At 43.6% G+C, this 27,220-nt stretch overlaps 1 protein-coding gene across 8 annotated transcripts in view; it reads right to left on the bottom strand.

The window, feature by feature from the left end:
• Positions 1-1,020: 1,020 nt before the first annotated feature.
• Positions 1,021-27,220, bottom strand: part of KCNJ15 (potassium inwardly rectifying channel subfamily J member 15) — a 57,537-nt gene continuing 31,337 nt past the window's right edge. For 3 of the 8 annotated variants that reach the window (XM_024989534.2, XM_024989551.2, XM_010801688.4), the window contains exons 2-3: positions 6,956-7,060; positions 1,021-4,492 (exon numbers count right to left, since the gene is read on the bottom strand). In XM_024989534.2, the coding sequence (XP_024845302.1) occupies positions 3,345-4,472 (1,128 nt within the window). In that variant the 5' untranslated portion in view covers positions 4,473-4,492; positions 6,956-7,060 and the 3' untranslated portion in view covers positions 1,021-3,344. Of the gene's footprint in view, positions 4,493-5,464; positions 5,599-6,955; positions 7,061-7,310; positions 7,336-7,930; positions 8,077-9,769; positions 11,030-19,159; positions 19,393-27,220 lie in introns of those variants that run through there. The other 5 variants (XM_059884657.1, XM_005202075.5, XM_010801687.4 and 2 more) reach the window with 5 other exon arrangements.

Genomic DNA, 27,220 nt, shown 5'->3' with positions numbered 1-27,220 from the left:
AAAGAAATCCCAGGGCTGATCTCCTTCAGAATGGACTGGTTGGACCTCCTTGCAGTCCAAGGGACTCTCAAGTGTCTTCTCCAACACCACAGTTCAAAAGCATCAATTCTTTGGCACTCAGCCTTCTTCACAGTCCAACTCTCACATCCATACATGACCACAGGAAAAACCATAGCCTTGACTAGCCGGACCTTTGTTGGCGAAGTAATGTCTCTGCTTTTGAATATGCTATCCAGGTTGGACATAACTTTCCTTCCAAGGAGTAAGTGTCTTTTAATTTCATGGCTGCAGTCACCATGTGCAGTGATTTTGGAGCCCAGAAAAATAAAGTCTGACACTGTTTCCACTGTTTCCCCATCTATTTCCCATGAAGTGATGGGACCGGATGCCATGATCTTTGTTTTACTTTTAACCAGTTCTTTTAGGTTTCTGGAGTCATTTCTGGGCTGTAATTTCCTGATAAGTAAGAAAGAAAACCAAAGATGGTTTGTCTTGGTCACTGAGTGAATCTTTACTGGACTGTTTGGTGCCATTGCCTACTGGATGCCACGTCAGCACAATGCTGTTGTCGTTGTTTAGTTGCAAAGTTGTGTCTGACTCTTTGGCTACCCCATGGACTGTAGCTTGCCAGGTTCCTCTATCCACAGCAAGAATACTGGAGTGGGTTACCATTACAATGCATTTTATTACATAAGACACGGCTTGCAGATTACACTAACTTGCTGCTGTTTACATTGTGATTTCTCAAATGGAACAGGATAGTTCTGAACAATTGCACTAAGAAGGCTTGATGCCCTGGAAATGTTTCAAAATGCAAAAACCCTTTTTATGGGTCAAAACACTCTATTAGTTTGACTGTCCTTAGTTGGATGTTGAGTATGAGTCTGTTTCAGTCAGATTCATGTCCAGATATAATCAAATAATTTTGCCACCTGAATCCTTTTGTGAGCATGTTAATACGAAAGGATTTTGTACAAAGTAATAATAAGTAAGTGTGCTTGGAAAATACTAAGCTTCAAATCAGACACAACTTTAGTGCTATTTATTGAATAGTTTCTTATAACATGATTTATTGACTGGTACAAGTATTGGGTTTTGAGAAACTACATATTTATTTTGTATGTATTGCAGATCAGATGATCAAGTCTTCCATATTTGGCCAAAACAGATATGCAAAGTGAACATAAAGAAAGACTTTTCAATCTTATGCCATATCATTGTACCATATACAATATAAGTATGTAAGATTCCCCATCTTCATCACACTTAAATTAGCACTGATGTAAATCTGTGAAAAAACTTTATGGTACAAGCAAAAAATTGTAAACATGCCGAGGCATTATTTTCCTGTGATTTCACTACATTATACAATTAAAAAGTTTAATAATTGAAAGGGCTAATATCTAACTACACTAACGTGATTTTTTAAGAAGAATGAAGATCTAAAACAAACTGCCATAAAGTGATCAACAGAAACAAACAAAAAAAAAACTTCCTGAATAACTGAAGACAATAACTTCTTGTGCACTAGGATTGTTTTTTAAACTTTTACAGCTTCAACTCCATTGTTTTCATACCTAAATGTTCACTTCTGGGTCAGAGGTTTCAGGCACATTTTCTGTTTAATGGAGGGAGACTTGAGATTATGGTAACATATGATATGACACCGTTTCACAGAAAACCTGAATCCAGATTACAGGCCCTGTTTGCTCCGAGTCCCAGCGCTCCCATTCTTAAAGAACCAAATAAACATGAGCACATTTGTCGAAGACTTGCTGTCTTAATCACAAATGTCTTTGTGGATGGTTTCCACAACCATGACAGAAGAGCCAGGAGGAGCATGCCTGTGTATGCGTGTGTGTGTGTGTTTAGGTCTATGTGTGTGCAGGTCAGTGTATGCATATACATGGGGTCACGCACACATCCATTCTTCTTGAATGAATGTTCAAATCTGTCCTTGTCTGAATGAAATGAGAGTTCACCTTTCGCAGATTTAGCTAATCCTAGCGCATTGATTCTCCGCCCCCAAAGAAATGCTCTAAATCTTGCCAAAATCCAAACGTTACTCTGTAACACTGAGTTGTATGAGACTTATTTCAATACTGAGAGCACCCTTTACATGCTATCAGGTATCAAGCTTTGTTCATGCTTTAAGGAGTCATCTGCATTTGAACCCCTTAGCCTTGGCTCCTCCTGTTCTTCATGGCCCCAGCCAAACTCCTGGATTTCAAAGTAGGAGCAAATTTTCGATTGTTATGAAGCTGAAATTTTCTTTTGTGCTGATTGTAATCAACAAGCATGTACTTGACTTGAGAGAGACAACCATTACTATCAAGAGTGTTATTTTGTTCTTGAAATGTCCATGCCAGTTCCTCTGTGGATAAGGTATTTTAACAGAAAGGAAGGAAACCCCTGAAAGGAATATTGGGCCATAATAAAGAACGGGATAAGGGATGAGCAGAGTCCCCTGGCTTCAGAAAGTTACTTCAGAAACTCTGTTGGGAGTGAAGCTTTTCAAAATTTCATTTTTGCATGAATCACTTGGCAATTCTGTTAAGATACAGACTATGACTCTCTAAGCCCATGTGGGGCTAATGTACTAATAAGGCTCCTGGATGATGCTGATGGGTGCTGCTTGTGAACTTCATTTTAAATAAAAAGGGGCTAGTACATTTCAACAAAAAATTTAATGTGAACAATCACATCAGCTCCATTTGCATATTTTTACAACAGTTCATTTCTAATTTGATCAATTTCACTCTATACAACAACATTCACTGAAAAAGGTAAAAACGGAATTATACTTTGTGAATACAGAGTCCCTTTGCCCCAGTTTATGTTTGACCAGATAGCCTCCATTATAAATACTGTTTTCTCTGCTTGAAAAAAACGAGTGTGTTTTAAAGCAACAATGTAAGTGGATACCGAACCACATTTCAGCTCTTGGTTGTGATGTCTTTCATACTTGGACTGAATAAATACCTCATATTATAGCTGACGTCCTTGTATAAGAAGTACATTTCCTTTCAGTATCAGCATCCTGAAATGTCTGTCCACTCAGCAGGACATTGTTCCCATAGCCCTCCACCAGCTTTTTTGAAATGCAGCCCCCTTTTGGAAAATTTGAATTTAGGGAGTTCGCTTCAGACAGAGCATTGAAGAAAGGAACCCTTTCAGATGTGGCAAAGGTTGTTTAAAGCCATCAGATCAGAGGAACAGGTCTGTAACACGCGCAGTGTTTCAGGGTGTGTCCACACATTTTCAGTTCCCTGGTGATCTCTGTGTTGGAAGGGATCTCAGATGCGAAAGCCGCTCGGAGATAAGCCGAGGCGACACCACTGCCGTCAGACATTGCTCTGCTGCAGCAAAAGCGTTCTCAGCTCTCTTTCCCTCTGATCCTCCTGCCTGTATTTCTCTTCGAGTTTCTGCTTCTCAGAATCCGCGCAGTAAAAGGTACAATCCGGGCTCTTCCGGATCTGTTCAAACTGACTGAAGTCAGCCACGTACTTGCCGGTTTTCGAGAGAGAGACGACAGGCACAAACTCAAAGCCCCAGTAGATCTCCTCCGGGATGTAAGATGTGCGGCTCTGGCACACGGCGCTGGTGGACTCCACGGTGGCATTGAGGAGGACCACCAGCTCAAACTCCTTCTCCTTCAGGTTTTGGGGGGTGAGATCCCGCAGGGGGCTTGTCTCATCCAGCACATGGTAGAACGTCATGGGCAGGATGAGGAAGGGGCTCTCAGAAGAGGAGTCCACGTGGAACTTGACGGTGGCCTGGTTCAGGAGGATCTGCTCGCCCTCCTTGGTGACGTGGGTCTGGAGGAGCTTCCCCGAGAGCTGGCACTGGATCAGGAGACTCTTCCTCATGTTGGCCACCTGGATCACCAAGCACAGCTTCCCGTTCTGCTTGGTGATAACGGCGCAGTGGCTGAACTTGATGGTCTCCGCCCGCTTTTTGGGTCTGGCGATTTTGGCCAGGAAGGTGCCCGTGATGAAGATCTCAATCAAGGTGGTGATGACCAGCTGGGCCACCAAGAGGAAGATGGCATGAGGACATTCCTCGGTGATAGAACGGACTCCGTAGCCGATGGTCGTCTGGGATTCCAGGGAAAACAGAAACGCCCCAGTGAGGGAGTCCACTCTCATGATGCATGGGGTGTGATTGGAAGGAGGCTCACTGGGCTCCAGGTCCCCATGGATAAAGGCGATGGCATAGTAGATCACCCCGAACAGGAACCAGGTCATCACGAACGTGGCAGCAAACAGGGTGAGCTTATATCTCCACTTCATGTCGATGACGGTAGTCCACAAGTCTTGGAGGTAGAGCAAATATATGCCATCCACTTTGTCAATTCTCACGTTGCTGTGCCCGCTCTTGGACATGACTCGGGGTCTGCTGGCCTTGAGGCCAGCACCAGCAGTGTGCTTCACCAGGGGCGCGCTGGCCATGCTGATGTGAATCGGGTCCATAGACCAGCTCACAGGGCCACCTAAGGAAAGGACAAAGGAAGATGTCCCCTTACTGTCACGTGTCCAGAAAGTAGAAACAGGATACTCCTATGAGATAAAAGTGAATGTACACGGAAGTTCACAAGAAAGGTGAAGACTGAAGGCCAGATTCATGGATGTGTACCTGGGGATGGTGGTAGGAGAGAGTGTGGAGCAGAGACTGGAGACAAAGAGACTGGGGTTAAATTCTTTCTTTCCAACTTACTCACTGTGTGACTGGGGCATGCTATTTAACCTCTCTGGACCCCAGCTACCTAATCTGTGAACTAGGAATACAGTCTACTTCTCAGAGTTTTTGTGATGGTTGAATGAGATAATGGCTGTAAAGTGTCAAAACAGAACTTCACACTCAAATGCAAATCTTCTCTTTCTGATATCATACTCACAAGCATCCACCCCACAGAGTATTATGAATATTTATGTATATTCTGCTTTCAAGGATTTTCAAGTATAGAAAATTAAAAAATAAGTTGACTTAGCATAGGGCCAGTACTGATATAAATAAAATGCACCATCCACAAGATACTTTTTGATATAGTGATGGAAAATGTTAGCACAAACTTTAAAACCTTGGGTACTATTCATAAAAAATTTTTAAAGCTGTTCTTTTGCATGATATAGCAATAGCCATTAATAGCCATTGATTTCCCCCCATAGTCTGATGAATTATTTGGAATCCTTGATCTGTCCCAGTTTTTGATTACAATGGGAAAGATCAAGTTATCCAACAGCCAAAAACAAACTTAGAACAAATAATCAAACTTTATTAATAGCTGGTTATGCTGAGATAGAAGTTATCAATATAGAATATTAGGCGTGGCATTTAGGTAAGGCACAAAAATCCTGCCTTACTTCTTTCGAGCTAAGTAGAACCAGCCTAAGTATCTATTTTAAAGAGCTAGTGAACAAATACATGAGTACAGGCATCTGACAATGTAGCAGAACAGACTTACCTGCAAGAGGTACTAGGCTGCCATGCTGAGCCCCAGAGAACGCTCCGCATTTACAGACAGGGAAAAGCTGGGGTGAGGCCACACAGCATCTTATAATGCCTGCCTTGTGACTGAGATAAGTTACCCCTACATTCCTTGGAAAAGATAATGTGAATGATTACAGGGTAACCACCTGGTTGGCATGATTTTCCACCTCAGTGGCATTTTAATAATAATAAAAAATTTCTCCCTTTAAAATGACACTGGTATACAGTGGTCTATGATTCATGCAGTAATCTTTGCTGTTGGAATAATGTTTTCTCAGCAGAGTTTCTAAAATAATCCTCTGGGCAAATCCCTTCAAGGAATCTGAAACTGTATCCATTAAAGGCTAACACCTGTTGAGGATACGGCTAATCTGTTGGGCTTTTTAGTTTTCCTCTTGCACTGTTAAAGTGTGCCATTTACTGCCTGCCCCTTGAAATGATCTTTTTTTTTTTTTTCTCAGAAAAGGGGAGTCTCTTTTTCATTTTCCTTGCAAAGAATGGCCCTATGTTATCCAGAATTTATTTTTCTTGTTGAAGCCTATCCCACTAATTTGGGGACCAGTCTAGATGAAAAGTAGGCTTCCCTGGTGATTTAGACAGGAAAGAATCTGCCTGCAATACAGGAGACCCGGGTTCAATCCCTGGATCAGGAAGCTCCCCTGGAGAAGGGAATGGCAACCCACTCCAGTGTTCTTGCCTGGAGAACCCCATGGACAGAAGAACCTAAAGGGCCACAGTCCATGGGGTTGTAAAGAGTTAGACACGACTGAGTGGCTAACACTTAGATGAAAAGTACAGGATATAATTTAGTGTGGGCTTTATCAGACCCTCAGCAGCCCCTCTCAGGAATCAAGAGGAAAGCGACCACAGTGGAAGTTTGGAAACATAATGCCAGGCTGGCATGCCCAAGTGCCTAGTCAAGCTCAGAACATGGGCGCTGGCAAAGACAAACGTAGCTTACGGACAAGTAACTGCACGAGCTTAAAATAAAACAAAGCTCTTAGGGGCAAGTGCATGCCATTCAACCCACCGAAGTGAAAACAGAAGCTTAAGTTTTCTTGTGCGCATGGTACACAACTGTCCTGCGGCACAAACGAAGCTCCCAGCTCAGCCTTCTGCCAGAGGCTGGGAGACTTGGCCCTGTTGTTACAAAGGCAGGGCCACGACGCTTCTGTTTTAACCTCTCCTTCAAAGGGGCAGAGGCTAGGGATGAGCTGACTCTGTCTCCTCTCTCTCCCCAAAGCTCCTGTGCTACAGTTTTGCACAACTGTTGTTGGAATCAATGACCCCAACGGCCATCTGAGGATGGGGGTCATATACGGGGGAAGAAAACCTAGATGGATGGGGATAAGGGCCTTGGGATCAGCCTCTCACTGTGGAAAAGAGTGGCTGGTGGACAGCACCCCAAGGCTAAACACCCACTCCCTCCCTCCCAACACCCCGTGCCCCCAGAACCGCATGCTACCTGGGGGCTCACTCAGCAGGCGGGTCAGATGGTGTCTTCTCCAAGGCAGGTGGATGGTCCTCACTCCCCTTCGCCCACCTGGCTACCATGGGACTCTGCTACTTCCTGAAAGAAAGAGGGCCACGTGGAGCTCACAGGTGTTTACTAAGAAACTGACCCAGTGAAACTGACCCTCAGCGTTCACCTTCCACCCCCGCACCCCCTGGCGATCTGGCAGGGTGCCCAGAATAGATCAAAGCTCAAGGAGTGTTTCAGGAATGAAACTGAAGCCCCAGCCACAATCCTCACTGTAGAATTCCCACCCTCTGGAGGGAGCTCAGTAGTAAAACACCCTGGAAAGAGTGGGTTAACTCACCCCCACAGAAGCCCACTATCAACTGGCCGGCAAACAGGGAGGCAGGAAGGGGAAGTGCAGAGGAAGTAAACAGTGAGAATTGGAAGGGAAGAGTCTAGAATATTTTTACCGCCTGTGGAAATGCATTATTACTGTTGAGTCATAGAACATTAGAGTTTAAAAGAATGTCAGAACCAAGGCATCTGACACACGGTTTTCAAATGAGGAGACCTGGGAGGTTGCAGTGACTTGTCTTGCCCATGGCAGAACGAACAAGCTCCAAAGTCTTTGGGAGCTAGACCAGCGTTCTTGTCAGCACACAAATCCCTCTTAAACCTCCGAAGTTTAATGCAATCTGTTCTGATGTCACTAGGCTCTTTGGCATTTTGGCATGCTCCTTTTCTGAAATAGTTTTTACTAAACTCTACTTATATATATATATGGTAAGAATGGAAGATCAAAGAAATGAACTACTGTGAGCTGGAACACACCATCCCATCAAAGAGAAACCTACCTGTAAATGGACAGAGAGACCCTGACCAATTAGGAGAAATACATATGCAAACACTAAGCAAGAACAGAGTAAGGACGGAGCCAGAAATGGTCCAAATTGGGAAGTGTTAGTCACAGTCATATCTTACTGTGTGACTCCACGGACTGTAGACTCTGTCCATGGAATTCTCCTGGCAAGAATACTGGAGTGGATTGCCATTCTCTTCTCCAGCGGCTCTTCCTGACCCAGGGATCGAATTCAGGTCTCCCGCATTATGGGCAGATTCTTTACCATCTAAGCCATCAGGGAAGCCCAAAGTGGGAAGGATACAGAAAATAAAACGACAGTAATGAAGATTCAGGTGAGTGGCAACAACACTAAAGCTTCAGATCACCAATTACAGTACTCATCATCATAAACAGATAACACTAGAGCCAGGGACCAGCCTCTCTCCTAGGTGCTTTTCATGTGTGGCCATAATTAGCCCTCACAGCATCCCCATAAGGAGGAAACAGGGCCACAGAAAATCCAAGCTCTCAACAGCTGGCACTGGGCAGAAGGGTCCCTGTGAAGCCCCTGTGCCCACATTCTTGACCAGCCTGACGAAGACGCTCAGACCCTAAGTGCCTGAGAACTTCCTGGCAGGCTTGGCATTTTTGATTTGGTAGGTTTGGTGTGGAACCCCCAAAAACTGCAGGTCTGAAGAGTTCCCAGATGATGCTGCTGCTCCAGGAACACACTTTGAGAACCAACACACTGGATACAGAAATTGAATCGTTATCAACATCTTAACAGCTCTCCCCTCTTGGTGAATATCCTATCCCCAACTCGCCCTTAGAGTCCTGAAGTAACACTATTGCATATAGACGTGGAGAACATCTGTTTATTACTTTCCAGAAATTCCCAGTCTCCACCATCCTTATAAATAAAGGAAAGCCAGTGACCCAGTGGCCCACGGCTAAGTATTAATTCTTTAAAGGAGCAGTAGGGCTTCCCTGGTGGTTCAGTGTCAAAGAATCTGCTTGCCAATGCAGGAGACACGGATTCAATCCCTGATTAGGGAAGATTCTGAATGTCAGAGAGCAACTGAACCCAGCCACCACAAATAGACTGTGCCCTAGAGCCCAGGACCTGCAGCCACTGAAGGCCACGCACCGAGGGCCTGTTTCCACAGCAAGAGAAGCCGCCACAGTGAGGGGCCTGCATACCGCAACTCGAGAGTCACCTCCACTCTTCACAACTAGAGAAAAGCTTGCTCAGTAACAAAGACCCCGCACAGCCAAAAGGAAGACAGATAAATAAATAAAATTATTTTTTTAAAGTAGCAATATATGGAGAATCTGATCAAAACTATAATACATTATCTATATTCATCATATAAATGTCATATACATATTGTGTTACAGAATATGTAAGCATTATATGCAATAAAATTTATGTTATATAACATTTACAGTAAACATGTTTATGTTTACTATACAATTTATGCTTATAATAAAATTTGTTATATAATATTTACAGTAAACATACAGTAAACATTTATATTACATTAAATATTTAATGGAATATAAATAATGCTAGTAGACAAATTAGCCAACATTAAGCATAGGCAAGTCTTTCATTTCCACAATAGACTTTCACCCACAACTTTTACTAACTAAACTGTGTTTACAGAGTATTTGACTCTCAAAAATGGGATAATCGTGCTAACTTTCATGTAACACTTGGTTAGGAAAAGAAAATATGGTTTAAGAAGGGTTTTTTTTTTCTCTTAGTACAACACTGAGAACTTCTAAGAATTTAGAACTCTGCTGAGTCAAATTTTGGAAGTTTTCAGTTTGTCCATCCTGGGAAAAAGTTCTGTGTTCCATGGTGGGCTAACAGAATGCATGCAGTTGCAGAAAACAATAATTTAAAAATGAGGAGACAGTCGCTCCCTAAACCTGGAGCTTCTCAATCACGCCTCCAGTGATATCATTCTACATACCTTCAAACGGGGTGGCGAGGCTTAAAGTAAAATTCAAATCCAACTACAACTTCCTGATTTCCAGACTAGAATTGGAATTTGAGGGACTCTGACTTGAGAACGCTGGCAAAACAGCTGCCTGTTTGTAAGAAAAGTTGCTTTAAAAGCTTTCTCAGGTGTCAAATATTTCTGACGAAGCAAACTTTTGATGATCTCTCTCTTTGCTACGAATCCGAAACACCTGGCTGATATTTTACTTGAAGGGTACATGGGTTTAAATATTAAGTGCTGAAATATGTTTTTTAAAAAGTGCTTGACAAGAATGTAGTTGGGGTTCACTGCACTCCAAAGGTTTAAACGTAATGGAAAATAAACTCAGCGAGGCTTAGCTATCCTGTCTTTGGGTCCTGTGACTGTGGTCACATAAACACGCGGGGGGGCCTTTGGCGCTGGCCTCCCGCCATCTTCCCCCCGCTCTTCCGAGCAGCCTCGGCCTCGCTCCAGCGGCTGCGCCTCCTTCTCTGAATCCGCTTCTTGGCTTCCTCCGCGTCAGCTGAGGGCACGGATGGCTTTGCCCAGGTGGCCTCAGAACTGGGCGTGCTCATTAACGACAACAAGGTGCCCCGAGTGGCCCCTCAACAGGTTCCCAAGGGTGCCCCTTTGGTTGTTATCTGCCGGGGAAATGACGCTTTCCTCCTGCAAACCCTTCTGAGGACTAAGGGTGGCTGGGAGGACTGGCAAGTTTGAGAGGCTGTGCCGTTGGACATTCTCCTCCATGAGGAATATGAGGATCTGGTTAAGGTTACGGCAAATTCACCACCCGGTGTCCTGTATCTTAATGAGCTGTCTTTGAAGAGAGGAACTTGGAGCCTCATTGGGGGAGCCACGGTCGCTTTTCCTTGTGGTGGTTGTGGCTTCCAGTCTCTGGGGGGCCCATCGTCAGTCTATGAGCCTCCTTACCCGAGGCGGTTCTGCTGGGGGATGTGTGTTCATCCTCTGGGTCAGATGTGGTCACGTGACTGCTTCGGCCAATGGCGTGTCCGCTGCGGGGACCCAAGTCTCACCTGAACGGAGTGAGGGTGGCTCAGTTCTGGTTCTGCCCCTGCTCTCAGGGGAGGCTCGGAGTGGACCGTTTCTTCCTCTTGACAGCGATGGGGACTGGGGTGGGGAGAAGTGAGCTGCAGCTGAACTCAGGCTGACTCGTAACACGGGAAAGAAAAGAGTCCCGTGACCTTGTTGAGTTCTTGGACTTGTCTGATACTGTAAGTGTTAGTCGCTCAGTAGTGCCCGACTCTTTGCGAACCCATGGACTGCAGCCCACCAGGCTCCTCTGTCCATGAGATTTTTCCAGGCAAGGATACTGGAATGGGTCGCCATTTCCTTCTCCAGGGGATCTTCCCAACCCGGGGATCAAACCCAGGTCTCCTGCAGTGCAGGCAGAATCTTTACAGACTGGGCTACAAGGGAAGCCCCTTGTCTGATACTGAGACACAACCTGGTGAAAGTCTGACTGCAGCGATACTCTTAGTACATATTTTTGTATTTCAGGACTAAGTGTCTGATCTAAAAGGTACTGTATTTAAAGAAAACAGGTTAAGTCTTGAAACAGCCCTCAGTGTGAACTTCAAATGTTGGTCTATGGCTAAACACCGAATAGGAAAAGAATATTTATACTACCATGTGTAAAATAGATAGCTGGTGAGAAGTTGCTATATAACACAGGGAGCCCAGCCTGGCACTCTGCGATGACCTAGATGGGTGATGCAGGGTGGGAGGGATGCTCAAGAGGGAGGGGACATGTGTACTTATGGCTGATTTTCATTGTAGTAATGCAGAGACCAGCACAGCATGGTGATTTTCCTCCAATTAAAAAATAAAGAAAAGAAATATAAACCTCTTAAGATTTCAACAAGAAGAAAGATTTGCCTGATCCTGAAGGACAGCATAGAAAAAGTGAATAATTTTTCTCTTTCCAATAGTTTGACATTGTGACTTAAATTTCTCAGGATAAGGCGATTTTTCAGGGTAAGATGTAAGAGCCTCAGATCCTGTTGTTCTTATTTCTGTGGCGCAAGAAGCCAGTGTTTAAGGATCATGTAGCACCATGATCTGTGATGCCCAGCATACCAGACTCTTATGTCATTAGTAGCCTTCATGTGGGCTGGGCGCTGCTTAAAAAGGGACTGGGCCCTTTTCAAACCCTGGTGGCTCCGATGGTAAAGAATGTGCCCGCAATATGGGAGACCCAGGTTCGATCCCTGGGTTGGGAAGATCCCCTGGAGAAGGAAATGACAACCCACTTCACTATTCTTGCCTGGAGAATTCCATGGACAGAGGAGCCTGGCAGGGTATAGTCCATGGGGTCGCAAGAGTCAGACATGACTGAATAACTAACATACACACACACAGTATTTTATTTAATCCTTCTCTTTACCTTGTGAAGAAAGTGTTTTCTCGATTTTCTAAATGAGGAAACTAAACTGAGAGATTCAATCATTTATACGCGTTCATAAAAGTTAAAGGACCCTGTTGGCAAGCCAGACCTGTCTTCACACCTGTGCTCCTGTCTAACCAAAACTAACTGTCCTCAAAACTAACTCATAGTAGACATCTCTCACTGTTGAGCAATTCTGTGCAGCACATTGTAAAATGAGTTCTGGCTCATTACATGTTAGTAGTCCTTAGAGAACAACAGCTATAATTGATTTATTGCTTATCCTGTGCACACCTTATCTAAGGGGCCGTGTATTAACTCTCACTTAGATTCAGAAAGGATTAATGCCATTATTCCAGGCGTCCAGGTAAAGAACAGATCCAGCACAAGGTCTGTTTGAGTCTGTAATCCTCATTTCTCACCTCTGTAACATGAGTTCTAGAACTTCAGCGAGCATCAGAATCACCCGGAGGCCTTAAAATACACATGGCTCTGCCCAGGAGGTTTAGAGTGCTCAGTCACTCAGTCGTGTCTGACTTTGTGACTCTATGGACTGCAGCCCTCCAAGCTTGTCTGCCCATGGAATTTCCCAGGCAAAAATACTGGAGTGGATTGCCATTTCCTCCTCCATGGGATCTTTCTGACCCAGGGATAAAACCCGTGTCTCTTGCATCTCCTGCCTTGGCAGGCAGACTCTTTACCATTGAGCCATCTGGGAAGCCCCTCGGATTAGAGGAGAGCCTAGAAATCTGCATTTCTAATGAGCTCCCAGGTGATGCTGAGGCTGCTCATCTAGAGACGATACTTTGAGATTAGAGTTATATAGAATCTGTGGGAAATTCACAAGCACATAAACTAGGTTACCTAAAAGTTCAGTCCTGTTGCTTTCAAGCAAAGGAGTGGGCCCTTGGGTGTGCGAAGGAATAGCAAGTTAAAGGGGCCAAGAATACAAATATATGATAGCTGTTGGGTGGCATTTTCAGTTAGCCAGAAAAGGGCCTCCTAGGGTTTAGAAGTTCAGATGAATTGTCTTGAGGGGGACAATGAGAATTTGGGGGGAAATGCAAGTAACTGTTTTAAAATTTCTCCAAGTTTTCTTTCTAGGATGATGGATACCATCTTACAGTAGACGAGGATTCACAAGCTAAGAACACCAGAGGCTGGAGGAAAGATCCTGGAGCTTAGGACTGAGAGCTGAAGCTAGAAGGGCCTTAGCAGTCCTCTTGCTCAGGCTTCCCCTAAGTGTGTGGCTCAGATGGTAAAGAATCCACCTTCAACGCAGGAGACATAGGTTCGATCCCTGGGAAGATCCCCTGGAGAAGGGAATAGCTACCCACTCCAGTATTCTTGCCTAGAGAATCCCATGGACAGAGGAACCTGGCGGGCTACTGTCCATGGGGTCAAAAAAATCAGACAGGACTAAGCGACTAACATAGATAACTGGTAGAGGTGCTCCACAAATAAAGTGACTTGCCTTGCATCCCGAACCCTCAAGTACCCCACTGTCTCTACCTACTGTAGACTCACACTGCACATCTGTTTAGTACAGGGTCTGAGAATTCTATAGCAAAGAAACACGCTTAACCCTCTAAATCCTCCACTTGGCCAACATTTGAGAGCACCCTAAGGAGGGCTGATCTGGTTTAAACTTTGCACTTTGTATCCAGGGAAAAAGAGGATCACAAAGGTTGAGTGATTTATTCAAGGTCATTGAGTCAGTGGCAGAAGTAGGGCTGGAAACAAGGCTTTGTGAGTCTTAGTCCATTTGATGGGGGGATGTCTAGCTCTCATTGTGGACATGAAATATCCTGAGATGAGCTATCCATCACCCTGGACCCTGAAGACAGGGCAGCATATAAAAGAAGGCCAGAAGCACCAGCATCACTTAGAAATGTTCATCAGAAGTGCCAGCTAAAGTGGTCCTCTGCTTGGGCCACTGAATCAGAACCAGTGTCTTAAAAACACCCGACTTCCGAAAGGATTATGTGGCTGGAGGTTCTCGCTTGGAGAACTGGCAAAGTCTTTTGTGCCTTATTGTATGTTGGAAAAGCATCAAGTACTGCTTTAAAGACAAATCCCACATTTGACATTGCATGTGGGTCTCTAATGATCCAATTTGCCTCTGTGGTCAAATATTTAGCCTTTTTCCTATGTTTCCATTCCATTATTATTGTTTCAAATTCCATAAGTAACTAAAAAATCCTTTTCCATCTCTCCATGCGGTTTGCATAGTTATGCTCTTTGCCCCTCAATGTAGGCTCTTCTAAATTTTTTTTTTTTAATTCTGTAGAATATCAAGCTTTCTCTGGATAAAGACAGGTTTAAACAGATACTGAGTTCACTAGCAGACTCATTTTCCATTTTCCATGGCAAAGAATCCGAGCCCTGGAATAAGGTATCATTTGCTGAATATTTTTCTAAAGACAGTTTAATTTCAGGCCCTTTATTTTGGGAGAGAGCTGGCTAACCCAAATAAAACATTATACATCTGTCTGTTGTTACGAGTGACCAACTTCAGCTGAACATCATTACTTACTAACAGTTAACTTTCCTATAGAGTAAAAATGTGCAGCAGCTAAAAAGCAAATGGAAATTTCCTTTGGTTTACCACCCTTGATCTCTCCATGCTCCGACATGTGAAGAACTTGGGTAATAAGCATATACTCCCCTCTAATCACAGCATGGTTTGGACATGCATTGTTGTAAGATGACTGGCAAAACAGGAAAATTTATGTCTGAGGGGAAAAAAAAACAAGGCCAACTGGATTGCACTAGACGCCCTAATGCACTGCTTCCAACTTTGTCTTTAGGGAAGAGATTTAAGTAGCCCGCGGAATCTTACTTTCTATTCTTGTCTGGATTCATTCAAATGTGCCACAGGGGAGATGGCTCCAAACTTGAGATAAAGAGGTGAAAATATAGAGTGTTCGGGTGTGTCTGATCATAACTGGTAACCTGGAAATAATTCAGGACAGCAGGTACTGGTTTTTTTTCAGATGATACTTGTAGAGAAACAAATATTGTATTTAGTGTATTCTATTCAATGAAACTTCAAACTGGGTATCGTCATAGCTCTAAAAGAGGACGAAAAAAATGGAAAGCAAGAAAGCAAGTTTGTTTTCTCAAGCCCCCATCTCTGGCCTTCAAAAGTTGCTTGAGGCTAGATCACTGCACTTATACATTGCATCAGTATATAATTTGAAATATTCAGACTGACTTTTCCCTAAAATGTCTCACTCACTAAGACGTCGAACCCACCGCCTTTAACAATAACAATTTTTCTTTGTCTCACATTTATAATATATTTTTTACTATGACGAAGGCACAGATTTACAGAAAGAGTGTGTGTGCGTGTGTGTGTGTGTGTGTGTGTGTGTGTGTGTGTGTGTGTGTATTCTCAGCCACTCAGTCATGTCCAGTTCTTTGCAACCTGTGAACTGTAGCCCACTAGGCTCCTCTGTCAAGTAGATTCTCCAGGCAAGAATACTGGAGTGGGTTGCCATTTCCTACTTCAGGGGATCTTCCTGACCCAGGGATCAAACCCATGTCTCCTGCATCTCCTATGTTGCAAGTGGATTCTTTGACCAATGAGTCACTGCTGATAAAAAGAGTGTCGTATTATAAATATATGTACTGAATTTCAGCTGGCTTGTTTTTCTGGCTTCATGTTGACTAGTTTCTTCTGTTCAAAATAAATTTGGACTTCTTGGCCTTGAACAATTAATGATTAATGGGTTTTGGTGTGATTCCCCTGGACGCAAGAGTGAAATTCTCCTCGGTCATTTCTATGCTCTTCATTGTCATGATTGAAATCTCATCCCAGACAAAGGAAATTATGACTATTCCTTGATTTAGAACCAAGGAGTTATTTAACAATAGAATGAGTGTCAAAGGTTTTGAAATTCAGTTTCACTGTCAGTCTAAACTTTGACCACATTTCTCTGATATAGAAAATGAATTATCATGAGATCTCAAGGAGACACAATCAAAACTAAAATTCTTGGATGGTGGTCAAGGTACTTTAAGGTCTGGCAATATTTCTGAGTTGTCCACTTTTCCCAAAGTTGAAAATATAGGTGTTTGTGATCACTGAGTAATAATAAGAAAATTTCAGACTTCAAAATATTAATAGCATCACATTTAGTCTGAGATCTTTGGCAGTTAACTAACCTCCATCAGTCAACAGAGTAAGAAAACACATTCTAATCATCTGTTGGGGAATATTGGCCCAATTTTAGTGTTTTTAGGGTTGCCAGATAGGATATGAGATGGTGAGTTAAAACTGAATTTCAAATGGACAACAAATGATTTTTAGTTTAAGTATGTCATTCAGTACTTGATAAATATTTATTCTCAAAATTAGGCATTGTTTATTTGAAATCCACATATATGTACCATATAGATAGAGTCAAAAGGAGTCCTATATTTTTATTTGCTAAACCTGGGAACCCTAGGTTAGAGCAGACCAATGTTCTAGAGAAGCTCAGAAAGTAAAAAAAAAAAAAAAAAAAAAAAACTCAGACAAGGTTCAAAGCACAGACAACTTTCTTAGAAGAAGAGCAACCCATACTTTCCCAGTACTAGGAGTCCTGGAAACAACTCAGACGTTAATGGGAGGAAAGCTTTATCATGTGTGATGCACCAGAAGGTGTCAGGAAGTCCAGTCAATCTAGTAAGCTGGCCTCATTTTTAATATTTCAGCTCGGAGATTCTTTTAAAAATGCCTTTTATTGAAGTATAGTTGATTTGCAATGTTGTGTTAATTCCTGCTGTGTAGCAAAGTGACTCAGTTATACAGATGCTTATATTCTTTTTCATATACTTTTCTACTATGGTTTATCACTACGGTTCCCTGTGCTATACAGTCGGATCTTATAGATATGTTGTTAATCCATTCTGTGTATAATAGTTTGCATCTGGTAACCCCAAACTCCCACTTCATTCCTCCCCCTCCCTCATGGCAACCACGAGTCTGTTTTCTACATGGCTCAGGGATTTCTGGGATAAGGCAGTGGCACCCCACTCCAGTACTCTTGCCTGGAAAATCCCATGGACAGAGGAGCCTGGTAGGTTGCAGTCCATGGGGTCGAGAAGAGTCGGACACGGCTGAGCGACTTCACTTTCACTTTTCACTTTCATGCACTGGAGAAGGAAATGGCAACCCACTCCAGTGTTCTTGCCTGGAGAATCCCAGAGACGGGGGATCCTGGTGGGCTGCCGTCTACGGGGTCACACAGAGTTGGACACGACTGACGTGACTTAGCAGCAGCAGCAGCAGGGATTTTTTAACCATTTTTGCATTATAGTCCTTTTTGGCAGACAGGTAAGACCTAAGACTGCCATCTCAGAATGTGTTTAAATACATAAAAATAAAACAAGTATGACTACAAAAGACATCAATTATTTTAAAAACAAAGTTGCGCTTCTTTTGCAAGTATTAATTAGGAAGAGCTCACCATATTGAAGGGCTTCCCTGGTAGTTCAGCTGGTAAAGAATCTGCCTGCAAATCAGGGGACCCAGGTTGGATTCCTGGGTCCGGAAAATCTACTGGAGAAGGGAATAGGCTACCCACTCCGGTATTCTTGGGCTTCCCTGGTGGCTCAACTGGTAAAGAATCTATCTGCAATGTGGGAGACCTGGGTTCGATCCCTGGGTTAGGAAAATGCCCTGGAGAAGAGAAAGGCTACCCACTCCAGAATTCTCGCCTGGAGAATTCCATAGAAAGGGTGGTGAGCTGAAATGTTATTTCAAGATCTCTGAAGCAACTGTGTGTTGAAATACCATGACTTCCACTATAATGAAATCACACTTGGGACTAAAATGATGGTGGTGTGTTACACATTCATAGTAAAAAAAAAAAAATAAAAGTCTAGATTTTAGCTACAGGTGATATTCCCCTGCCCTACCTCATCTGTCCCCACCATCCCAGGTCACAGACATGCTTGATTCTACCCCTCATTTCTCCAGGTTTCATGGACCTGGGTGTAAACCTTGCTGTGGGTGAGACAGTAATTCTGATAATGTCAATAATGTCACATCTGATAATGTTAACATCTGATCATGTCAGTTGGGCCAACCTATTGAATCCTTCTTGATTAATTTCCTGTAAACACTCTCTTGCCATTGATAATGACTAGCCTTTCAGATGGAGAAGGCAATGGCACCCCACTCCAGTACTCTTGCCTGGAAAATCCCATGGATGGAGGAGCCTGGAAGGCTGCAGTCCATGGGGTAGCTAAGAGTCAGACACGACTGAGTGACTTCACCTTCCCTTTTTACTTTCTTGCATCCGAGAAGGAAATGGCAACTCACTCCAGTGTTCTTGCCTGGAGAATCCCAGGGACGGGGGAGCCTGGTGGGCTGCCGTCTATGGGATCGCACAGAGTCGGACACGACTGAAGTGAGTTAGCAGTATCGGTAGCAGCAGCCTTTCAGATAGATAACTTCCCTGGTAGCTCAGGCAGTAAAGAATCTGCCTGCAATGCAGAAGACCCAGGTTTGATCCTGAGTCAAGAAGATCCCTTGGAAGAGGGAATGGCAACCCACTCCCGTAGTCTCGTCAGGAGAATCCCATGGACAGAGGAGCCTGGCAGGACACAGTCCATGGGGTTGCAAAAGAGTCAGACACAACTGAGTGACTAACACTTTTTTTCACTTTCTTCTTTTTTCAGATAGATTCTATTTCTTTTGGAAGAAGAATTGGGATATTTCACAGCTGAAATCACCGTGGACTCCTTTTCTGGTAAGACATCTCTGTGGGCGCTAGCATTGGCAGTGACCATTCCTTTGGTGCTCACATCATTGGAGCAAGCATACCCCCCACAGAGACAGTCCAACATCCCCTCCTCTGGAACTCACGGCTGATTTCTCAGGACTGGAAAGGTGAATTTTTGCTAACCAAACACTATTTGGTTGCATGCAACTATATGCTAGCATGATTTCATCATAACTCTTACCAGGAAAAAAGAAAGCTTACTTATCTGGAGAGTATTGTAGACAATAGACACCTTCATAAATCCTCCAGCAGCCTCTACTGCTAACAGGATAGATCTTGATCACCTTCACAAAGCAGAAAGCTCTTCTAAGCCCTGGCTGTCTATCCTCTTCAGCTTTGTTGCCTCCAGAATGTAGCCTGAGTGTGTACTTGCCTTTTCCTGACCGCTCAGTGCATTCGTGGCTCCATGACCAGCAGCTGCCCCTTCCTAAGGGCACTTGTCCTGCTCTCTCCTTCTCTGTCAAATTCTACCTGTTCTTCAAATGGCAGGTTGATTATTACCTCCTCTGTACTTAAAATAAATAAATAAACCCTTCTTCAGAGGCAGCGTCGTGTAAAGGTTAAGAGGACAGGGTCCTACGTCCACCCTGCTCTATTTTAAAATGCCCAACCAACAAAGACCCACCATACAGCTCAGGGAACTCTCCTCAGTGGTGTGTGGCAGGCTGGATGGGAGGGGAGTTTGGAGGAGAATGGGCACATGTGCAGGTATGACTGAGTCCCTTTGCTGTTTACCTGAAACTATAACAATAATGTTAACCGACTGCATCCCAATACAAAACAAAAAGCTTTAAAGAGGAGAAAAAAAATCATATAAAAGAGGATAGGGTCCTGTTTCTGCTAAAAGTTGCTGTGTGACTTCCAACAACTTAATTAAACCCTCTGAAATTCAGTTTCCTCCTCTGCACAGCAGTGCTAATAATCATGCTGATTTATGCTAGGGTGGTGTGAGGTTAAACATAAAAAGCACCTTAAAGCTCCACCTGTTCACACTCGTGATGATATGAGTTAGCTGTTACTGTCATATGCTTGCAATGAACAAAACACACAAAATGTGACTTACCCAGAGACAATTTACCACCGAGGACAGAGTTCTTGTAAGTCAATAGAAATCCTTTTCCCCCAAATAGTAACATTTACAAATAAACAATTTCAAATAAACGCACTGGAAGCTATTTCAACAGTTATTCATTCATTCGGTCACCAAGAGTGTATGAAGCACCTCCTACGTGCAGCACTGTGGAGGGGCCTGGAGATCCAGCAGGCAAAAAGACTGACTCGCTGCTTGCTTTCATGGAGTGTCCAACAGAGCAGGGGAAGAAAGTACTAAATAAGTCATTAGAATAGAACATGGGGTGTACAACATGTCCTAGCACGGGGTTCCAGGAAGACTTCTTTGGGGGAGGTGGCATTAAGGTGGAGACATCAAGAAGGATGAGCACTTGGCAGGTTAGCAGGCAGGCTGGGAGAAGGATGAGTGTTCGGGCAGAGGGCCACTTGGCATTTGCCAAGGCTTGGAGTTTTCACCTTCCAGGAAGTGAGTTGGGGAGAGTGGAGGGGGTGTGGGAAGGAGCTTAGGGCTGAACCACTCCATGCAGGGCTTGGTGGGCCCCACTGAGGACCATCAGCATCTTCCTAGGTGAACGAGAAACATCTCCGGGTTTCCTTCGAGGAAGAGAAAGGATTGGACTTGCTTTCCAAAATCATCAAGAGGCAAGCATAGATGCTGGAAGTCTGGTTATCAGGCGCTTTCTATAAACCAAGCTAAAATCACTGATGTGTGTGTGGACAAGCATGGTGTCAGTGGACCAAGAGGAGCCAGGAGCTCAGAGTCACACACTCCAGGTAGAAGCAATATGCATCTCTGACAGCTGGGTGCTGGGGGGTGAGCGGAGTGGTGGATGAGGTCTCAGAGATGACTCCTGACATGAGAAAGAGATGGATTGGGTGTGGGCGAGCTGCGGATGCAGAGGACACAGGATCTTCACCTGTAGCTAAAAACCACTCCTGCATTATCAGATACCCACATTGTTAGAAGGTTTTGATATTGATCAATGTGGAGCTCACTCTGGTACAAAATCTCAGTACAGAAACAGGATCCTGATCTGGAGGTGAGGTTCGAGGGGGTGCACTAGGGTAGGCTCCGATGAGAACTGGGGTCTGAGCTGATGGACCTGATGATGCCCAACAGAGAGGGCTGGGCAGGATGGATGCCTCTATTGTTTAAGTCTACAAATAGAGTGAGACATGGAAATGGATGAGCTTCTCCTAGACCTAGGGTGTGAAAGAAGCAGCCCCAGACTGAGGCGTGAGCAGCCCAGGGGCCAGGCAGAGTGGAAGGCCTTGGCAAACCAGACCAAGAAGGACTCAGGGATCCAAGAAACACAGCTTACTGATCAAATAATCAGAGATTTTAAAAGATGTGTCAACATACTATATCCACAAGTGTGCAGAGATAAATGGCTTTGTACACAGCCTCAGATTGAGTCATTTGGCATAGCTTTTTTCTGGCAACAACTTGACCGTACATAACCAAAGTTTAAAATTACTTATTTTTAATCTTTGACCCAGTCAATTTACTTCTAAGAATTAATAAAGTATGCATCAGGATTATGTACAAGCGTGCTCTCTACATTAGTTATAATACTGAAACCTCCAAGCCAACCTGGATTATCAGTAACATGGACCCGATTTTAAATTTATAAAATATTTATAAGCTGAAATACTATGTAGTCTTTAAAAGTCATGACAAAATGCTAACCACGTTAAATTTTAGAAAAGCATTTAGCTGAAAGGACAGGATAAGTGCTCTACTTTTCTCTTTCTTTAGATAAGATTAAAATGTTAACAAACAGCAGTTAATCTCTTCAAAGGAAAACAAAATTAGGAAGGTCTTTTTTAAACCAGACTTTCCATTTTTATGCAGCTAATCTGAAAATTCAATTTTCCTAACCCAGACCATTCCCAAACATTCCAGATTTTACTGTAAATGAGAAGTACTCACCGTGCTGTGCTGAGAAACTTTCCACACGCTGTCGTGGCCAAACCATACGAAATCATTTACTCTCAGAGTTGTTTCGAATGTGCAAACCCAAGAGCCTACTGTTCAGTAAGTGCACTGGGTTATTATTACACATCAATTTAAATCACTTCATTTAAATGACTGAGTTAGAAGACTTTGTCCTTCACCCAAGAGGAATGCTGATGAAGCAGGTTTCCTGCCTGATGCTTTTGCTCAGGAAGGTCCCTTTACCTCAGACTCCTTCTCTGTGCCCTGTGTCTGGCAAACTCCTATGCATTCCTTGAAGCCCAGCTCAAATGTCACCTCCTCCAGCTTTTGGAGGGAGTTCCTCTTACTCCCCTCTTCTGCCTTTTGCAAGTTGTCCACACCTGATGGCAATACTTATGTGTTGCCATAATGATCTGTTTTAAAGCTTCTTTTTCTCCTTAAACCAGGTTCTGTGGCATGGGTGGGCAATTTGTCTTTTAATCCCAATGTCAACACGAGACTTGCCACATGGGAAGGACTCACTGTGTGAGGAAGGAAGAGGATGGGCAGAGACGATGTTCAAGTGACCTCAGAACCATCCAGATTTAATAACTGATGTAATTCATCAGTTATGTTCTAGGTCACAGGGAACCTCACCAAAGCAAGGTACGTTGGAGAACAGGGGAGACCAAATATATTATTGACTTGAATGACTGAACTAGAAGTAAAGATTTAGACTTCCTATTTTGACTCATAGTGCAAAGAATATCCTACAACATCTTACCTTGAAGAGAGAAAAGAGTTTTGCATTTCTCAACTGATGAAATTGATGAGCGCTAAATACAAATGTGTGAAACATGTGGTGGCTCAGATGGTAAAGAATCTGCCCACAGTGCAGAAGACCTGGGTTTGATCCCTGGGTTGGGAAGATCCCCTGGCGAAGGAAATGGCAACCCACTCCAGGATTCTTGCCTGAAGAATCCCATGGACAGGAGAGCCTGGCAGGCTATCGTCCATGGGACTGCAAAGAGTCAGGAACGACTGAGTAGCTAACACTTTAACACTTCCACTTCACAAACATGAATGCATATGCTGGGCATATGGGTTTACCTATGGGAGGCATAAATATATTCAAATTTAGCCCCACAGATTATTTTCTGTGCGTGCTTTGTGCTCCCTGCAGCACCCTGACAAAGTGTTCTAAGATTCCCTTCAGCTCTGTGTTTCCTTCCTTAGAACAGGGGTCTCCAAAGTATTATACCCCAGTAACCTAAAAGGGTACATTAAGAAAGCAATCAAATTATTCAAATTTAGCTTCTACTTTATCCTTTGAAATGTTTGTATCTTGTGCATACTTTAACTCATACATTATATATTCATAAGAACAAAAAATTTATATACTTTACATGTGTGTCCCAAAGTGTTCATGAGTGTGTGTGTGTGTGATTGTGCATTTTTGAATCCATTGCCTTGTGTGCTAGGTCACTTCAGTTGTGCCCAACTCTTTATGACCGTATGGACTGTAGCCCACCAGGCTCCTCTGTCCATAGGATTCCCCAGGCAAGAAGACTGGAGTGGATTGCCATGCCCTCCTTCAGGGGAACTTCCCGACCCAGAGATGGAACTGAATCTATGTCTCCTGCATGGGCAGGTGAGTCTTTACCACTGGCACCACCTGGGGAGCCCCATCCATTGCTTTAGACCAGTGCATATTAAACTGTAATGTGCGGGCAGATATCCTAGGGGTCATGTTAAAATGCAGATTCTCATTTAGAAGGTCTGGACTGAGGTCTAGAATTGGCATGTCCAGTAAGCTCCCGGGTGAAGTGCTGCTGAGGCTGGAGGCAGCTACACCTGGAGTGGCAGCCCGCCTTTTGCAACCCCAGGGCCTCCTCTGAACTACACAGCACAGAACACGGATGGTGGTGCCGGCACTGTTTTCTGGTGGCTCCCACGGGGAGCCGTGGCTAGCGTCGCTTGAGAGCAGAGGAGAGACAATAACTCATTCTAAGCAGAGGAAGCTCAGGGCCACAAAGGCTGATTTAGGAGAAAGGGACCTCCGAGAAGCATGCTGGCACATGGCTTTTCAGTTCAATTCAGTCGCTCAGTCATGTCTGACTCTTTGCAACCCTGTGAACTGCAGCACGCTGGCTCATGACTACCTACTGGAGAAAGTTCAGGCACTAGCTGACTTCATTAAAAAAAAAAAAAAAAGCACTGTTTAAAATCACCATCAGTTTTATAAAACAGTCCTGGGGTCAGCATTTCTTGCTCAGTGTTTGGCTTCTATGTGACAACTTCCTTTATGAGAAACATAGCTGGAAACCAAGGTCTTGACCACTTCTGATGGTCAAAGACCCTGGGGTGCTAACTTACGTGGCAGAGTGCTGAGTCTGGAGTTTCTGGCTAATCAGGGCCACCTCCATATACCCTCACTCAGGGTATCAACCCTGATATTGAGTCAGCGTGTTACAGACATTCTCCATCCAAAAGAAGAAGAGAAAAATGACACAGATACACATATAGTCCGCTGGTGAATATTTGTGAGTGAATATACACACTCATAGGCTTCCCAGGTAAGTGGTGAAGAATCCACCTGCCAATGCAGGAGACATAATAAAGACAGGCTCAATCCCTGAGTTGAGATTATCCCCTGGAGGAGGAACTGGCAACCCACTCCAGCATTCCTGCTTGGAGAATCTCATGGACAGAGGAGCCTGGCAGGTACAGTCCCTAGGGTTGCAAAGAGTCAGACATGACTGCACAGCTGAGCACGAATGCATACACAGTCTCACACACATGCATACACATTATTGATAAATAAATTGATTCCCCTAGTTCGCAAAGTCTACCCAGCAATTCATGTTTGGGTGTCCCATACAGTTTTATTAAGACTACTTCAGTCTAATATGAACCATATGCCTTAGTTTGATTTCTGAGCTGGTTTACTATGCAAAAGTGGTTATAAATACATTTTCGAATATCTAACATCTTCTCCACTGTGTAACTTGTGTCCACAAAAAGGTTATGTATCAATGAATTAGAGATGCTTCTTCTGACGAGGTCTGCCGTCCATACAAACATAAGGCATCCTAACAGGACTCAGCCTCTGACCACATCAACACAATAGAGTACATGTTCAAGATTAACCATGAAAATGGAGACGTGAGGATGAAGAGCACGTGCCAAGGGGCCTTTATGTTGTCCACTTGAGATGAGTTGGGCCCTAAATTCAGACCTACTTGGCCAATTCTTAATATTTTACTCTGAACCTATCTTCAGTCCTGTTTCAGCTGAGAGAGCCAATTTTGAGAGCTGACATTTTAAGGCGCCCTGGTTGAAAGACCCGGGCATGGCCCTCTTATTTGTTCTGGCTGACATCTTTTGTTTCCTCTTAATTATTGGTAATAAAAGTCATGAAATGAAAAAGGCCAAACCACCTCTCTTTGGGATGTGGGGAGAGACAAGGAGGATACCTTGTATCACAAAGCCAAATGGCTCATGCAACTTGATATTAAAAAAAAAAAAAAAAAGCAACCCAATCAAATAATGGGCAGAAAACCTAAACAGACATTTCTCAAAAGAAGACATACAGAGCAACAAGGACATGAAAAGATGTTCAACATCACTAATTATCAGAGAAACACAAATCAAAACTACATGAGGTATCACCTCACACTGGTCAGAATGGCCATCCTCACAAAATCTACAAACAAATGCTGGAGAGGGTGTGGGGGAAAGGGAGCCTTCTTGCACTGTTGGTGGGGATGCAGATTGGTACAGCCATTATGGAGAACAGTGTGGAGTTTCCTTAAAACACTAAAACTAGAACTATCATGTGGCCCAGCAATCCGACTGCTGGGCACATACCCAGGCAAGTCCATAATTCAGAAAAGATGCATGCACTCCAGTGTTCATTGCAGTTCTGTTTGCAATAGCTGGGACATGGACACAACCAAAATGTCCATCAGCAGAGGAATGGATAAAGAAGATATGGTGTGTGTGTGTGTGTGTGTATGTATGTATGTATATGATGGAATATTACTTAGCCGTAAAAAGGAATGGAACTGGGTCATGGATGGAGAGACATGGATGGACCTAGAGCCTGTCATACAGAGTGAAGTAAGTCAGAAAGAGAAAAAAAATATATAAAGTCGCTTATATGTGGAATCTGAAAAAAGTGGTATAGATGAATGCAGAGTTCCAAAGAAGAACAAGGAGGGATAACAAAGCCTTCTTAAGTAAACAATGCAAAGAAATAGAGGAAAACAATAAAATGGGAAAGACTAGAGAACTCTTCAAGAAAATTAGAGATACCAAGGGAACATTTCATGCAAAGTTGGGCACAATAAAGGACAGAAATGGTATGGACCTAACGGAAGCAGAAAAGATTAAGAAGAGGTGGAAAGAATACACAGAAGCACTGTATAGAAAAGTCTTAATGACTCAGATAACCACAATGGTGTGGTCACTCACCTAAAGCCAGATATCCTGGACTGTGAACTCAAGTAGGCCTTAGGAAGCATTACTACAAACAAAGCTAGTGGAAGTAATGGAATTCCAGCAGAGCTATTTCAAATTCTAAAAGATGATGCTGTTGAAGTGTTGCACTCAATATGCCAGCAAAATTGGAAAACTCAGCAGTGGCCACAGGACTGGAAAAGGTCAGTTTTCATTCCGATCCCAAAGAAGGGCAATGCCAAAGAAAGTTCAAAGTACCGTACAGTTGCTCTCATTTCACATGCTAGCAGGGTAATGCTCAAAATCCTTCAAGCTAGGCTTCAACAGTATGTGAATCAAGAACTTACAGATATACAAGCTGGATTTAGAAAAGGCAGAGGAACCAGAGATCAAATTGCCAACATCCGTTGGATCATAGAAAACACAAGGGAATTTCAGAAAAACATCTACTTCTGCTTCAATGACTCCACTAAAGCCTTTGACTGTGTGGATCACAGCAAATGGTGGAAAATTCTTAAAGAGATGGGAATACCAGACCACCTAACCTAACTCCTGCAAAACCTGTATGCAGGTCAAGAAGCAACAATTAGAACTGGACGTGGAACAACAGACTGGTTCCAAATTGGGAAAGGAGTATGTCAAGGCTGTATATTGTCACCCTGTTTATTTAACTTATACGCATCATGCAAAATGCTGGGCTGGATGAAGCACAAGCTGGAATCAAGATTGCCGGGAGACGTATCTCTAACCTCACATACACAGGTGACACCACCTTAAAGGCAGAAAGTGAAGAAGAACAAAGAGGAAAAGGA

The sequence above is a fragment of the Bos taurus genome, chromosome 1, assembly GCF_002263795.3.
Source record: "Bos taurus isolate L1 Dominette 01449 registration number 42190680 breed Hereford chromosome 1, ARS-UCD2.0, whole genome shotgun sequence".
NCBI lineage: Eukaryota > Metazoa > Chordata > Mammalia > Artiodactyla > Bovidae > Bos > Bos taurus.
The sequence above is the reverse complement of the archived record's forward strand: the minus strand, read 5'-3'. Positions and strand labels throughout refer to the sequence as shown.